The sequence below is a fragment of the Bos taurus genome, chromosome 3 (genome assembly GCF_002263795.3).
Source record: "Bos taurus isolate L1 Dominette 01449 registration number 42190680 breed Hereford chromosome 3, ARS-UCD2.0, whole genome shotgun sequence".
Taxonomy (NCBI): Eukaryota; Metazoa; Chordata; class Mammalia; order Artiodactyla; family Bovidae; genus Bos; species Bos taurus.
Genome location: NC_037330.1, coordinates 12,720,492 through 12,735,362, shown reverse-complemented (window position 1 = coordinate 12,735,362; position 14,871 = coordinate 12,720,492). Strand labels below are relative to the sequence as shown.

At 39.6% G+C, this 14,871-nt stretch overlaps 1 protein-coding gene across 2 annotated transcripts in view; it reads right to left on the bottom strand.

The window, feature by feature from the left end:
* Positions 1-3,448, bottom strand: part of FCRL4 (Fc receptor like 4) — a 48,489-nt gene extending 45,041 nt beyond the window's left edge. For both annotated transcript variants that reach the window (XM_002685957.7, XM_015461839.3), the window contains exons 1-2: positions 3,338-3,448; positions 1,627-1,650 (exon numbers count right to left, since the gene is read on the bottom strand). In XM_002685957.7, the coding sequence (XP_002686003.3) occupies positions 1,627-1,650; positions 3,338-3,398 (85 nt within the window). In that variant the 5' untranslated portion in view covers positions 3,399-3,448. The remainder of the gene's footprint in view (positions 1-1,626; positions 1,651-3,337) is intronic.
* Positions 3,449-14,871: the final 11,423 nt, after the last annotated feature.

Genomic DNA, 14,871 nt, shown 5'->3' with positions numbered 1-14,871 from the left:
TGAACCCACATCTCCTACAGCTCCTGCATTGCGGGTGGATTTTTTTTTTTTTTTTTCCTGCTGAGCCACCAGGGAAGCCCTGAGACTTTACCTATTCTCAACTTTTTCCATAAGAAGTGCCCAAATACACCTTAGAATTATATGCAAATGTAGTGAAAATACTCTGGGGGCAAAAACTGTAGAGTGACCTGAATGCTTGTTCTAAACAAGAAAACTAAGTGTTCTGTTTGGTTATATAAACATTCACGTGTCTCTGCAGACCTTTTTTCTCTCTCTTTCTTTAGAGGTTTGTACAGATATACTATGTCCCCAGCAGGTATGGGACTGTGTTTCTCTTGAAGAGAATAGGAATCTGCATTATCTATGTTCCTGGGAAGAGCCTGGGATTGAGGAAATGGAGACTTGGGCAGTGGGTCTTTTTCTAGGGAGAAGGGAAAACTTCCTTTGGTGGACACAGCTTCATTCCTTGCCACACCAAGTAAGCTGCCCCTGCTACATACAGGCAACCCTGTGGCCAGGAGGAGACACATCTTGTCAGGGTCTTTCTGAGGTTAGGACGGAGACAGTGGGTTCTGAGATTACCCACGTCTACTGGCTGACACTCTCCGTATTTTATTTCACCATCATAGGACTTTTAAGAAAGCTTTGTCAAGTTATGATCTCCTCCCAGTTACTTGTGGGAAAAAGTCTGTATCCATGGCACTGAGCGGAAGACTCTTCTGGGAAGTTTCACGGGACACTGCATCAAGGGGCAGTGGCTCCCGCTGGCTGGAGTTAACTGACCATAATCAGCTCCCTGGATAGAGGAGACTTGAATGAATCCTCAGGGACTGCCAAAATTCCTGGAAACAGCTCCCCAAAGAGGCCTGGACTTTCTGCTAAGTAGTAGGATAGGGGCTCAAAGTCATCATGATCTGAGCTTATTAACAGAGAAATATCTACAAAGAATACTGAAGTTTGGGATTAGCTGGTTGCACTTGCTTAGGGGCAGTGATTTGTCAGAGGCTTCCCAGGTGACTCATGGTAAAGAATCCGCCTGCCAATGCAGGAGCCACAGAAGACATGGCTTTGATCCCTAGGTGGGGAAGAACCCCTGAAGGAGGAAATGGCAACCCACTCCAGTATTCTTGCCTGGGAAATCGCATAGACAGAGGAGCCGAGCAGGGTGCAGTCCACGGGATCAAAGAGTAGGACATGACTGAAGCAGCTGAGTATGAGCATGCAACTGATCTATCAAACTGGGGGAAATATGGAGAAGCCAGCAAGTTGTTTGCACCTCTACCTCCCTTATTGAGGTAATAGTTTATTTCTATGCTTCCCCCCTCAGGAGTCTATGCATTCTGTCAGATCAGCTAGAATTGCACATCAGAAGGAGATACACCTTCTTGAATTCCATGACATATATCCCAGGTCCTCCTCCAAGATCATCCAGCACAACAGCAAGTTTGGTCCTGGAGTGTGACCCCCAAACTCTTAGGGTCAGAGTCCTAAGACGTGTTTTTATCTGCCCGTAGTCCTCAAGAAAAGGATGCGGGCATGACAAGGTCCCTTTTGACAAATATTTGAGATACAGGATGGCTGTTAGGACATCCAGAAATGTAAAGAGAAAGGAAAAGAAGGACTTACCAAGTGGTCCACTGACTGGAGCTGCTGCAAGAGAGTAAAGAGTCAGGTGTCAGCACAAGACAATGAGTCCCAAACCATTTCACCCTGAGGTCCACCTGCCACTTTCAACTTCCCCCCAAAAGGAGGAAAAACACGCGCAGATCCACCCACCCTGGAGAAACAAGATGATGTCATGGTCAGAGTCTCAGGCTGCAGACTCAGGTGGAAACAGGTTTGAATTTTAGCTGTGTGACCCTGGGCAAGCTACATAGAACCTCCAAGCCTCAATTAATTTCTTCATCTGTAAAATTAGGACCATCAAAGTTACCTTCTGGCCTTATTTTAAGAAGTTAAATTAGTAAGTTGTTAGTTAAGGGTTGCTAGAATTATTTTTTAGCATAACTGTGGCTGCTGCTGAGGCTTAGCTTTGCTATCTTCTTGCCTGGAGTGTTTTCCTCCTACCTCAGTATGAAGCAAAAGCAAATTACACCCATGCATTAAAGCCCAGGTGAAATTCCATCTCTTCCATGAAGCCCTCTGAGATACGTCTATGCCACAGCACCATCACTTTTCTTTTGATTTAGAACTCCTCGCATTTGAGTTCACATGAAATCCTCAACTGGACATGCCGTATGGGGCAATGTTTAAAAGCATAACTACACTGTCAGATTAGAGGTTTGAATCCTGACTCTGCCACCTAACAGCTGCATGAAACTTAAGGCACGATGTCATCTCCTTGCCTTAGTTTCCTCACCCATAAAACAGGATTTATAACAGTTCCAGCTCTTCATTTGTTAAAGAATTAGATACATTAACACAATGAGATATTCTTAGAAGACTATCTGACACAGGGTTATCAGCAATAATTAATTATCATCACATATTATCCTATAACCCATTGTGCAATATTTTTCTTGTATTGCCAGTTCAAATACTCTTGATTTCCTTATCAGAGTGTCAATTCTTGAGGACAGAGGCTATGTCTTCCATGTTCTGCATCCTCTGCATTGCCCAACACTGTGCTATGCCCCATGTAGCCACTCATTCACTATTTACTGAATTCCTATAATGCGCCAGTCACACTAATAACTCTTCCCTTCTTAAATAGAGCCTGGAGATATAGCTGAGAACAAGGCAAACACGTTTAACAAAATTCATTGTACAAATGACTGGCTAGTCTTTATTTCCCAAAGCTTGAACTACTAGAGATTCAGTGTCTCATTTGGATAGATATTAGCAAGTAACACAGAAGCAGGGAAGCAAAATCAAAGGAAAACTTCTCACGCTCTTTGCAAACATTAGAACAGATTTGATCTCTTAATACAGAGAAAGAAGTAACTATTCTCAGCAGAAGATCATTCTACATCAGTCCATCGTCAGAACATGGCCCTTTCACAAGGGTGTCAGTTCATCTTTTACTCTTGGTCTTCGTGATCTGTGGTTAGAGAGGTAATAAAATCTAATTGTAGTTTTTTTTACATGGAAAAATAAGTTCACTTTTTGGAGAGTAAAAGGAATTTTTCAAATAAGCAATTAAAAGCAAATGAAGAACACATTTTTGGAAATAATTTTTTCCCTATCATTCCATTAAATTGATATCTTTCTCCTTTGTTCATTTTCTGCTGTTCTAAATGGGAGTAAAATCTCTTTTTTCAGCAGCCAGCCCAGAGAACCTATTTGTCTGTGGAGAGACTCAGTTTTCCCAGGGAGCAGACTTCCCCCCACCACTTACCGAGGACCAAGAAGGATGCCCACAGCAGCACAGAAGCCTCCTCTAGCATCCTGAGGAGCATCTCATAGGAGACAAGCCAGTTCCCAGCACTGGGGAATGAGTTCAGCGATACTCTCTGAGTATCGCTGCTCAAATTAATGAAGTGAAAAGGGGAAGTGGAGGAATCCTTCTTTAAATACCAAATAGCACATTACCCTGTGTGAGAAAATTTCAATGATGAAAGTCAACATTTGATCACAATATTTAAGAACTGCTCAGATATCTTGGTATGAATAGCTTCTCAAGGCTTTAGTTTTCTTATTTTCAGAAACCTCCAGACTCTGTCTTCTGGGAAAACTGTAATTTATCCTCTCTGCTACAAGATATCAGGTAAGACTGCAGTCCAGTTGAGATCCACATAATCCAAGGATGTGGCTGTATCATTCCAGTGTTGAAAAACTTCCCATTCAATGCAGAAATGACCCTTGATGAACTCTACTGGGCCACCTCCAGGTAACCATTTATATAGGACAAAGTATCTGAATCATAAGACAACTTGTACCTTGTCTGACCTTTATGAAAATTCCCTGGTTCGTTTGTCTCAAATGAAGATACAGACTGATCTGAGAAGGCTGCAAAGAATAAATTACAGCCCCATCATGCTTTTCCTGGAGAACAGACTGTGAAATTTTTTATTTAAGATCCTAGAATCCAAAATTTGCTACAAGAATGTCTCGACCAATATATATTAATTACATAAGTATAGCTCAGTTGGTAAAGAATCCTCCTGCAATGCAAGAGACCTTGGTTTGATTCCTGGGTTGGGAAAATCCACTGGAGAAAACATAGGCTACCCACTCCAGTATTCTTGGGCTTCCCTTGTGGCTCAGCTGGTAAAGAATCCACATGCAACGCGGGAGACTCCTGTTTGATTCCTGGGTTGGAAAGACTCCCTGGAGAAGGGAAAGGCTACCCACTCCAGTATTCTGGTCTGGAGGATTCCATGGACTTATTCCAGGGGGCTGCAAAGAGTCGGACACGACTGAGCCACTTTCACTTTCAGGCATAGTGCCAGGAGAATAGTGGCAAGCAAGACTCGATAAGCTTTCATCCTAATGGGGAGACAGGAAAGCCGACAGGAAGTTAAATAGAATGAAAAGTCTGATAGTCCAAAAGAACGGAAATCTGACCCAGATCTGGAGAATCAGGAGAAGTTTCCCATGGAAGAGACATCCAAGTAGACTGAGAGATGAGCGTGGTCAAAGGCGGAGGCAGTCACATCACTGTCATCATCACACTCATAGTATCTGTGACTAAATGACCCCTGGCCTTCTTAGGAGGGGGAGATAACAGATGTAGGATGAATTAGGTGAATGGTCCGTATTTTTCTCATAATCACATTTTTCTATATTCATACTGTTGTTTCTCTAATTAGGAATTGTATTGGACATCAATTCCAGGCAATGTCCATGACCTTAGAAGTATCACAAAATAAATAAAATGCATCTTCTTTAAAGACTTTGTAAAATGTGGTAAGGATCAAAGTATTCATAGACACAAGGCACCATGGGAACATAAAGAGTGTCAAGGTGGCACTTAGGTCCTTTATCACCTGGCTCTGTGACCTATCACCTTCCAACTGTCACTATTTGTCTCAGGAGGGGTGAGGCATGGATTCAGATCTTGTCCCCACCTCTTATTAGTTGTATGACTTTACAACTAATACAACCTAAAGTACTTAACCTCTTTAGGTCTCAGATTCAACACTGGTAAAAACAAGATAAATATTACATTCACTTAAAGGGCTTCCCTGGTGGCTCAGACAGTAAAAAACCTGCCTGCAGTGCAGGAGACCTGGGTTCAATCCCTGGGTCAGGAAAATCCCCTGGAGGAGGAAATGGCTACCCACTCCAGGATTCTTGATGGGAAATCCTATGGACAGAGGAGCCTGGCAGACTACAGTCTATGGGGTTGCAAAGAGTTGGACATAACTGAGCGACTAACACTTTCTTTCAAAGGGGATGTTGCTACTGTCATGTGTATGAATGAGATAATGATGTAAAACTCATGGCCCAGTGCTAAGCACAATGTAAGCATTCAATAAATCACTATTATTATTTTAGTGCTATGAACTAGAAAGCACTTTATAATTGATACAGTGTTCTACAAAGAGTATTTTACACTAAGTACTTCAATATTATTGATTCTGGGTAGAGGGGAAGCTGAAATCACATCTTCTGTTTTCTTGTTTTTGGCACCAATTTTGATGAATGAAGGCTATTCAATTAGCAAATAAAATTTTATATTTATGACATTACAAAAGATGTCCAAGCACAAAAATCACATTGACAACCATTATGTAAAAGTTTACATAGTTTAAGTCAAGCACTATTTTTGTTGTGTTTAAGTCACTGCTATAAAGGCATATTATTGTTATCATAACTATAGTTTCATCTCAAAACATCAACAAATACTACAATTTATTAGGCAGTTGCTTAAACAATCAAGAACAACTTTTAGATTTTGTATTAGTGATAAACAGTAATATTTATATTTACTGACAATGTAAGAAACTGATCTTTTTCATGTATGAAAAAATATTTAAAACTCTGCTTTTTAAAAATAAATTTTTAATTTTGGAATAATTTTATATCTACAGAAAAATTGCACCGATAGTACAGACTGTTCCTATGTATCCCTCATCCATTGTCTCATGTTATAGTGGTGCATCTGTCAAAACAAAGAAACCCTGATTGGTATATTACCTTTTTAAAATTTTTACTGGCGTATAATTGTTTTACGACATTTCTGCTGTACAATGAAGGAATCAGCCGTATGTATACATGCATCCCCTCCCCCGTGAACCTCACTCCCACCCCCATGCCCATCCCACTCCTCTGGGTCATCCCAGAGCACACACTGAGCTCCCTCAGCTGTACAGTGGCTTTGTCCCACTAGCTATCTATTTTACACATGGTAGTGTGTGTATATGTCAATTCCCAATCCGTCCCCCTCCCCTTTCCCCACTGTGTCCACATGCCTGTTCTCTACGTCTGCATCTCCATTCCTGCCCTGCAAATGGGTTCACCTGTACCATTTCTCTAGATTCTATATATATGCATTAATTTTAACTTCACACTTTACTCAGATTTTACCATTTTTTCCTTTAATATCCTTTTTCTCTTTGTAGTATCCAATCTAAGATACCACATTACATTTGGATACTCTGTTTAGTCTACCCTGGTCTGTGACAGCTTCTCAGTCTTTGTTTTTCATGACTTTTAAGGATTATTGGCCAGATACCCTATAATGCTGTTTCATCTGTTTATCTGATGTTTTTCTCAGGATTAGACTAGGGTTATGAGTTTGCAGAAAGAATGCCACAGTGTGCTTCTCATCACTTCATATCAAGGGATACACAACATCGACATGTCTTACTGCAAGTACTGCTTATCTCCGTCACTTGGTTATGGTGGTGTTTGCCAGTTTTCTTCAAGGTAATGTTACTATTTATCCCTTTCCATCCTTTAGTGTTTGGAAGCAAGTTCCTAAGTCCAACCCACACTCAGGAAGTGGGGTTGAGAGGGTGTTAAGTTCCACTTTTGTAAGGAAGATTTGTCTTTTGGTCCTCATTATTTATTTATTTGTCTCTGTGTGTTCATTCATTCATTCAATCTTTGTTTATATCACTATGAACTCATGTGTATTCACTTTATACTTTAGGTATAATCTAATGCTACTTTATCTCATTGCTTAAAATATTTCTGCTTTGGCCATTGGGAGCTCTTGCAATTGCATGGACAGGTTCCTCTGTCCATGGGGTTTTTCAGGCAAGAGTACTAGAGTGGGGTGCCATTGCCTTCTCCACAATGAAGTATTATGTGATGTATATACACAAGGAAGTATTATGCATATGTATATATGTTCATATATATATGTGGATACATACATATATATATATGGATACATAAAGGCACAAGGAAATACTACTCAGACATAAAGAAGAATCAAATCTTGCCATTTGTGACAATATGGGAAGATCCAGAGGGTATTATGCTTAGTGAAGTAAGTCAGACAGGGAAAGATGAATATTGTTTTATTCACTTATATGTGAAATCTAAAAAACAAATGAACAAATGTAACTAAACATAAATAGTCATAGATAGAGAGAACAGAAAGTGGTTCACAGAGGGAAGAGGGGTGAGGGGGCGGGGAAGAGAAATAGATGAGGAAGAGTAAGAAACAAACTTCCAGTTTCAAAATAAATGAGCCATGGGTATGAAATGAACAGTGTGGAGAATATAGTCAATAATTATGTAATATCTTTGTATGGTAACAGATGGTAACTAGATTTATCATGATGATCATCTTGAAATGTATGGAAACATCAAATCACTATGTTCTATGACAGGAACTAATTGTATTGTAGGTCAATTATACTTCAAAAACATACAAATGCATAGAAATGTGATCAGATTTGTAGTTACCTGAGATGGGGGAGGGATTTGTGAGGGGGAATTGGATAAAGGTAGTCAAAAGATACAAACTCTCATCAAAAGGAAACAAATTTTTTTTCAACTAAGATCACAACACAGCATGTGGGATCTTAGTTCCCCAACCAGGAGTCAAACCCATGTCCCCAGTGTTGAAAGCACAGAAACTTAACCACTAGACCACCACAGAAAGTCCCTCTATTTCTTTAATTTTTCAGTTAAATCAAATAATAAATGTTTACTAACCTTATAATCATTATTTCATGATATATGTAAGTTAAATCATTATGCTGTACACCTTAAACTCATGATGTGTGCATGCATGCTCAGTCACTCAGTGAGGTCTGACTTTTTAGGCGACCCCATGGACTGTAGCCTACAGGGTCCTCTGTCTATGGGATTTCTCAGGCAAGAATATTGGAGTGGATTGCCATTTCTTCCCCCAGGGGATCATCCCAACCCAGGGGTCAAATCTGTGTTTTTGCATTTACGGCATTGGCAGGGAGATTCTTTACCATTGTGCCACCTGAGAAGCCCTAAACTTAAACAGTGCTGCATGTCAGTTATATCTTCATAAAACTGGAAGAAAAAAAGGCAAATGGCCACAATATTTAGTTTTGTTGTTTTATAAGGATAAACAGCTATTTGCAAATGTAAGCATCTCTGATCATGGGTAAAAAGTTCACACAGTGGTTTTCATATTCAGGAGAATGACTTAGATATTTGGAATTCTGGCATTCCTACATTGCCATATTTGTTTTTCACTGTTACATTGCCTTACTGTTTAGTTATTTCTATTTGAAACTCAAGCTCAACTATCATGTTCATTGGAAAAGGACAATTTAACCATGTTAGTTTATTTTCAGACATTTTTTTCTAAATTTACTTTTCAACTCCATAATTAGAGTTATATAGTTTGGGTCATCCCTTTTATTTCTAGAAACTGATTTCAGTGAATTGGATCACAATTTTGGGTAATTATAATACTAATGGGGCTTCCCAGGTGGCTCAGTTGGTAAAGAATCTGCCTGGAATGCAGGAGATCCCAGTTCAACTCCTGGGTCAGGAAGTTCCCCTGGAGAAGAGATAGGCTACCCAGTCCAGTATTCTTGGACTTCTCTGGTGGCTCAGATGGTAGAGAATCTGCTGCAATGCAGGAGACCTAAGTTCAATCCCTGGGTTTTGAAGATCCCCTAGAGGAAGGCCACTCCAGCATTCTTGCCTGGAGAATCCCCATGGACGAGGAGGCTGGCAGCTACATGTAGTCCATGGGGTCGCCAAGAGTCGGACATGACTGAGCGACTAAGCACAGCACAGCACATAATACTAATGAATGTTTCCCTGAGAAATTGTGTTTACATGTATTTAATCATCCACTAAAAAGCCAAGTATTTGACATAATCTTTGGTGAGGAGCCAAGGTCGATGACATGAATGAGTTTCTTTCAGTTCTCTATGGTATCATGTCACAAGTAAGTCACCTAAAATTCATGTATGAATGACAACTATACTCTGCCTCTTATTCATCAAGTAACATGGCTAGTCTTTCTGTGATCCTAATCTCAGGAATATATCTGGCTTATGGTTTTAATTATTGAGTTTGAGATGTGTTCTGTTTCAGCATAGAGTGATTTCTTATGAATGGTGCAATGATCAAATTTAGTTCCTTTTCATTGCAAATCATAAGTTCAGTATTAGCACTGACCACTGTAAGAGCACATTTATGTTTTTCTTACTAATTTTGACCAGGCTATATTCAACTTTGGGCTTCCCAGGTGGCTCAGTGGTAAAGAATCCACCTGTCAATGCAGGAGACGCAGCGTATGCAGGTTCCATCCCTGGGATGGGAAAAGCCTCTGGAGAAGATGAGGGCAACCCACTCCAGGATTCTTGCCTGGGAAAACCAACAGACAGAGAAACCTGGTGGCTTACAGTCCATGGGGTCACAAAATAGCCAGATATGACTGAATGACTGAGCACATATTAACTTTTCAAGACTTGTGGTAGATGCAAAAATAGCCACAGACTCTTCCCCAACCTGCATCTGTGACCTTATAATGTGACTTGGTAGCTTCTCTCATGAAAGAGGGGAATCTGTTTCTTTATCTCTTGAATCCAGTCTGGCCTAATGTCTTGCTTTGGCCAATAAAAAGTGGCAGAAGCAATGATATGAAAATCATGAATGTCTCAAGAGGTTTTGCATGCTTCTGCCTTCACTGCTTAAACCAGACAGCCCAAACCCAATCATCAGGTGACAGCAGAAATGCATAAGAGAACCCAGCCAATAACTGTTGAGCACTGCCTAGGCCGAAACAGCTGTCGAGATAAACCCAAGCCAAGTAACTGTATTGCCAAATCATAAGATAAATAAATGTATGTTGATTTAAACCATTAGGTTTTAAGGTGATTTGTTACACAGATTTACTATCCAATGGCTTTTCCTGGTGGTTCAGTGGTAACGAATCTGCCTACAATGCAGGAGACACAGGAGATGTGGGTTCGATCCCTGGGTTGGGAAGATCCCCTGGAAGAGGGCTTGATAACATACTGCAATATTCTTGTCTGAAGAATCCCATGGACAGAGTAGCCTGGTGGGCTACAGTCCAGTGAGTCACAAAGAGTCAGACATGACTGAATCGACTGAGCATGCGTGCATGCACTGTCTGATGTGATTTATCTCAATACACTATTAGCATCAGGACCAAAACTTTGAGTTCCACCTTAATTCTTAAAGATATTGAAGTAAATAGTTATTCCAGGTGGTGGTAGTATTTATCTTTATACTTTTATAAACTGCTGTAAAAATGTCATGCATCGGTTAAAAATTTCACACACTTATCCTTTCAGCTCTTAAATCATATCTTCAACTTCCTGAACATCAGCCAATGCTTAATTCTCTTCAGGAAACACAATATTTTTGCCCTCAAGAAACATTCTTTTATAGATTTACCCTCTGTGAAAGTTCTTGTACTTAGAAAACTTTTTGTTTCTTATTGAGCATGTAGCTGCATTTCATAGTGGTAATATTTAATTTATGAACACTAAAAAGAGGCCCTCTTTAAAGTTCAGCCTTTTATTTTTTAGTTCATTAAGTTCTTCAATGTGCATCTTTCTCTAGCCTGTCATAATTCTTGCTATAGTCTGTTTTACAGTAGTAACTTTATTTGTATCTAATCAAAAAATACACACTTTGGAAGTTTTCTGGTGGTCTAGCGGTTAGGATTTGGCACTTTCACTGCCAAGGCCTGGGTTCAATCCCTGATCAGAGAACTGAGATCCTGCAAGTCACAGGGCTTGGCCAAAAGAAAAAAAAAAGATACTTTATTTGCATGGCTGTATAGGACATATATATGGGTCAGTTAGTCATATTTTAAGATGACTGAGTTAGTGGTGCTAGCAGACTCTTGTCATTTGCTTTATTTGATGTCTTGAGTACAACACACCATTCTTATCATCACTTTGATTTCCGTTCAGGTGGACTCACCTGATGCATGGTCTTGGTGAGGAATAGTGCAGTGTATCCTTTTAAAAGCCTAATGAACAAGACTATTCCATCCCCCATTCCTGTGCTGTCAAGAGGTAGATGTGCAACCCATGCTCAGCCTGTTAGTCCTCTACCCTAGGACTTTGCAGTTTGAGCTGGTGGTATTAGGGTATGGGGTTGCTGCAGTGGACAGATCAGTGGTAGACCACATTTCTGTAGCATGACATTTGCTGTGGGCTCTACTGCTTGGGCCGCTTACTTTCTTGTTCCTATCCATTTCCTAAGCCTAGTCATTCCACTTTCGGAGTCGCTAATACACTTTCAATTAAATATCCCCATTTTGAAAAGTGAGCCAGAACTGATTTCTGTTCTAGAACAAAAAACCCTGACTAAAATATTATCTGAAGACTGGAGAAGAGAAGTGGGCTTTCTGTAGTCTATTCCATTGATTAGACTATATGAGTGTATGTAGGGTTCTTTGCATCTGCCTGTGTTTGGAAAAAGGTGGTAGCAGTAACATGGGTAAAACTCACTAAAGACTTCTTGATAAATTGTATTTTGGAATGTCTGTAAGGAACAGTCCTTTCCATAACAATGATGATAATAGCAATCCAAATATAAAAATTGCCACTTATTATATGCCTTCTTTACAATAGGCATTTATTTCTTAGAAGATCTCAATCTTATAACAGCCCTATAAGAACAATTACTCCCATTTTATAGATAAGATAACTGAGGTTCAGAGAGGATAATAATTTCCCAAAGTTAGACAAGTGGTGAAAAATCAATCAGCATTCCCATCCAGTCCAAATTTTGTCTTTTTGTCCTGCCATGTCACTTCTCTCCCAAAAACAGAGAAGATTCTAGCCCAGAATACCTTGTTAAGTCTCTGCAGTTACCTTTTAACCAGTAGAATATGCAAAGATATAACAAAAGGGACTGACACATGATTGAGAAGACTAAGTCTCATGATCTGCTGTCTGCAAGTTGGAGGCTCAAGGCAGCCAGTAGTATTGTCCTAGTCCAAACCTGAAAGCCTGAGAACCAGAGGAGTATAACACTCTGAGTCTGAAGGCCCAAGAACCAGGAGTGCTGATATCTGAAGTCAGGAGAAGATGGATGTCCTGGCTCAAGCCTTTTCTTCACCTTTGTGTTTTAATCTGGTCCTCAACAGATTAGGTGATGCCCACCTGCATTGATGAGGCTAGGTCTTTACTCAGTCTATGATTCAAATGCAATTCTCTTCTACAAACACCTTCACAGATACACCCAGAAATAATGTTCTACTAGCAACATTGGCATCTCTGAGCCTAGTCCTGTTGACAATTTACCATTATATGCCTCAACCTAAAGTTGTTTGTCAGATTTTTATTTTTTCTTTTCTTTTTTTCACCTTCCTTTTGTCTATGACATATTAGTTCTGCAGACACCAGGGACTGTTTTGACCCACCATTCCTCTTTTTAGAATTTATTTTCTTCCCTTTATTTTCCTGAAATATATGTCTTGCATACTTTGCCTAAAGTTTCTGGAAATGTTTCAAAGATTTAAATTTTTTTTAATTTAAACCATTTCAAAGCTTTAAATTTTTCCTTCAATGAGCAAAGAGTCTGATGGTGGTATATGGCAGGAGGTGAAGGTGGAGACAAGGAGGACAGGACAAACTGTGGTATTTGGGGGACCATGGACTCTGAAAATTTTGGTATAAAAGGAGAGAGGCAGGTTTTGCTTTAGAGACAGTGTAATAAACTTTTTATAATGGCGGAGTTATATTGGTCTCAATTATTTTGTATTTCATGTTATGGAAACCTCATTTCATAATTCTTTAAAATCCCTAGGACTAAGGATTAAATGGATTCTGGAAAGAATATTCCCACTCAAATTGCCAAAGGAAGTCTTTTTTATTCTTTTTTTTTTTTCAATTTTTAAGTTACTTTTTTAAAAATTTTATTTTATTTTTTAACTTTACAATATTGTATTGGTTTTGCCATATATCGAAATGAATCTGCCACAGGTATACATGTGTTCCCCATGCTGAACCCTCCTCCGTCCTCCCTCCCCATACCATCCCTCTGGGTCATCCCACTGCACCAGCCCCAAGCATCCAGTATTGTGCATCGAACCTGGACTGGCAACTCATTTCATAAATGATATTATACATATTTCAATGCTATTCTCCCAAATCATCCCACCCTCTCCCTCTCCCACAGAGTCCAAAAGACTGTTCTATACATCAGTGTCTCTTTTGCTGTCTCGTATACAGGGTTATTGTTACCATCTTTCTAAATTCCATATATATGCGTTAGTGTACTGTATTGGTGTTTTTCTTTCTGGCTTACTTCACTCTGTATAATAGGCTCCAGTTTCATCCACCTCATTAGAACTGATTCAAATGTATTATTTTTAATGGCTGAATAATACTCCATTGTGTATATGAACCACAGCTTTCTTATCCATTCATCTGCTGATGGACATCTAAGTTGCTTCCATGTCCTGGCTATTATAAACAGTGCTGCGATGAACATTGGGGTACACGTGTCTTTTTCAATTCTGGTTTCCTCAGTGTGTATGCCCAGCACTGGGATTGCTGGGTCATAAGGCAGTTCTATTTCCAGTTTTTTAAGGAATCTCCACACTGTTCTCCATAGTGGCTGTACTAGTTTGCATTCCCACCAACAGTGTAAGAGGGTTCCCTTTTCTCTACACCCTCTCTAGCATTTATTGCTTGTAGACTTTTGGATAGCAGCCATTCTGACTGGCTTGAAATGGTACCTCATAGTGGTTTTGATTTGCATTTCTGTGATAATGAGTGATGTTGAGCATCTTTTCATGTGTTTGTTAGCCATCTGTATGTCTTCTTTGGAGAAATGTCTATTTAGTTCTTTGGCCCATTTTTTGATTGGGCCACTTATTTTTTTTAAATGTATGTAAAGTTGAAAGTTAATCCATTGACAGAAATAGTATCAAGAATTAATTGGGGTTTTGGTCAGGGAGAATGAAAAATAGAAGGTGCAGAGTGAGGAGGGAAACTCTTTATCTAGGAACTTAATGGCTTTAAGGTAGTTTTTCATATAATTAAGCTACATTAATGGGATACAGTGTAGCCTAGCTACATAGTTGCAGTAGAGGCAGATGAATATAAAAATACACCATTGACATAGAGTCATTGCAACCATTTGTTTCCCACAACTAGTTTTCTTATGCCAATTAGAACTACTTACACCACATTATTATGTTTAATTTGTTGATTTATTCTAACCTCATGAAGTAGATGATGATATGATGATCATCAGTAATATGATGATCAAGGCTTGAATGCATGTCAAAAGACTAAAAGTGAAGAAATGGGGTAAACTAGTAAAACAAACCATGGGTGAACATGACATGCATACCAGAAGGTTTGCCTGATGGTAAAAGTGCTTTAAAGGTTATCTCCTCCCACTGCTTGCCACGTTGAGGGCCCTCTGTAACAGTTAAACCTAAGAATTGTGGTAAAGTTTCCCCCAGGGGGTCTGTGACTTGCAGCCAGTGGTCTGGTGCAAGGCTACCACTCACTCTGTGCTTGCAGGTGCTGACTGCAT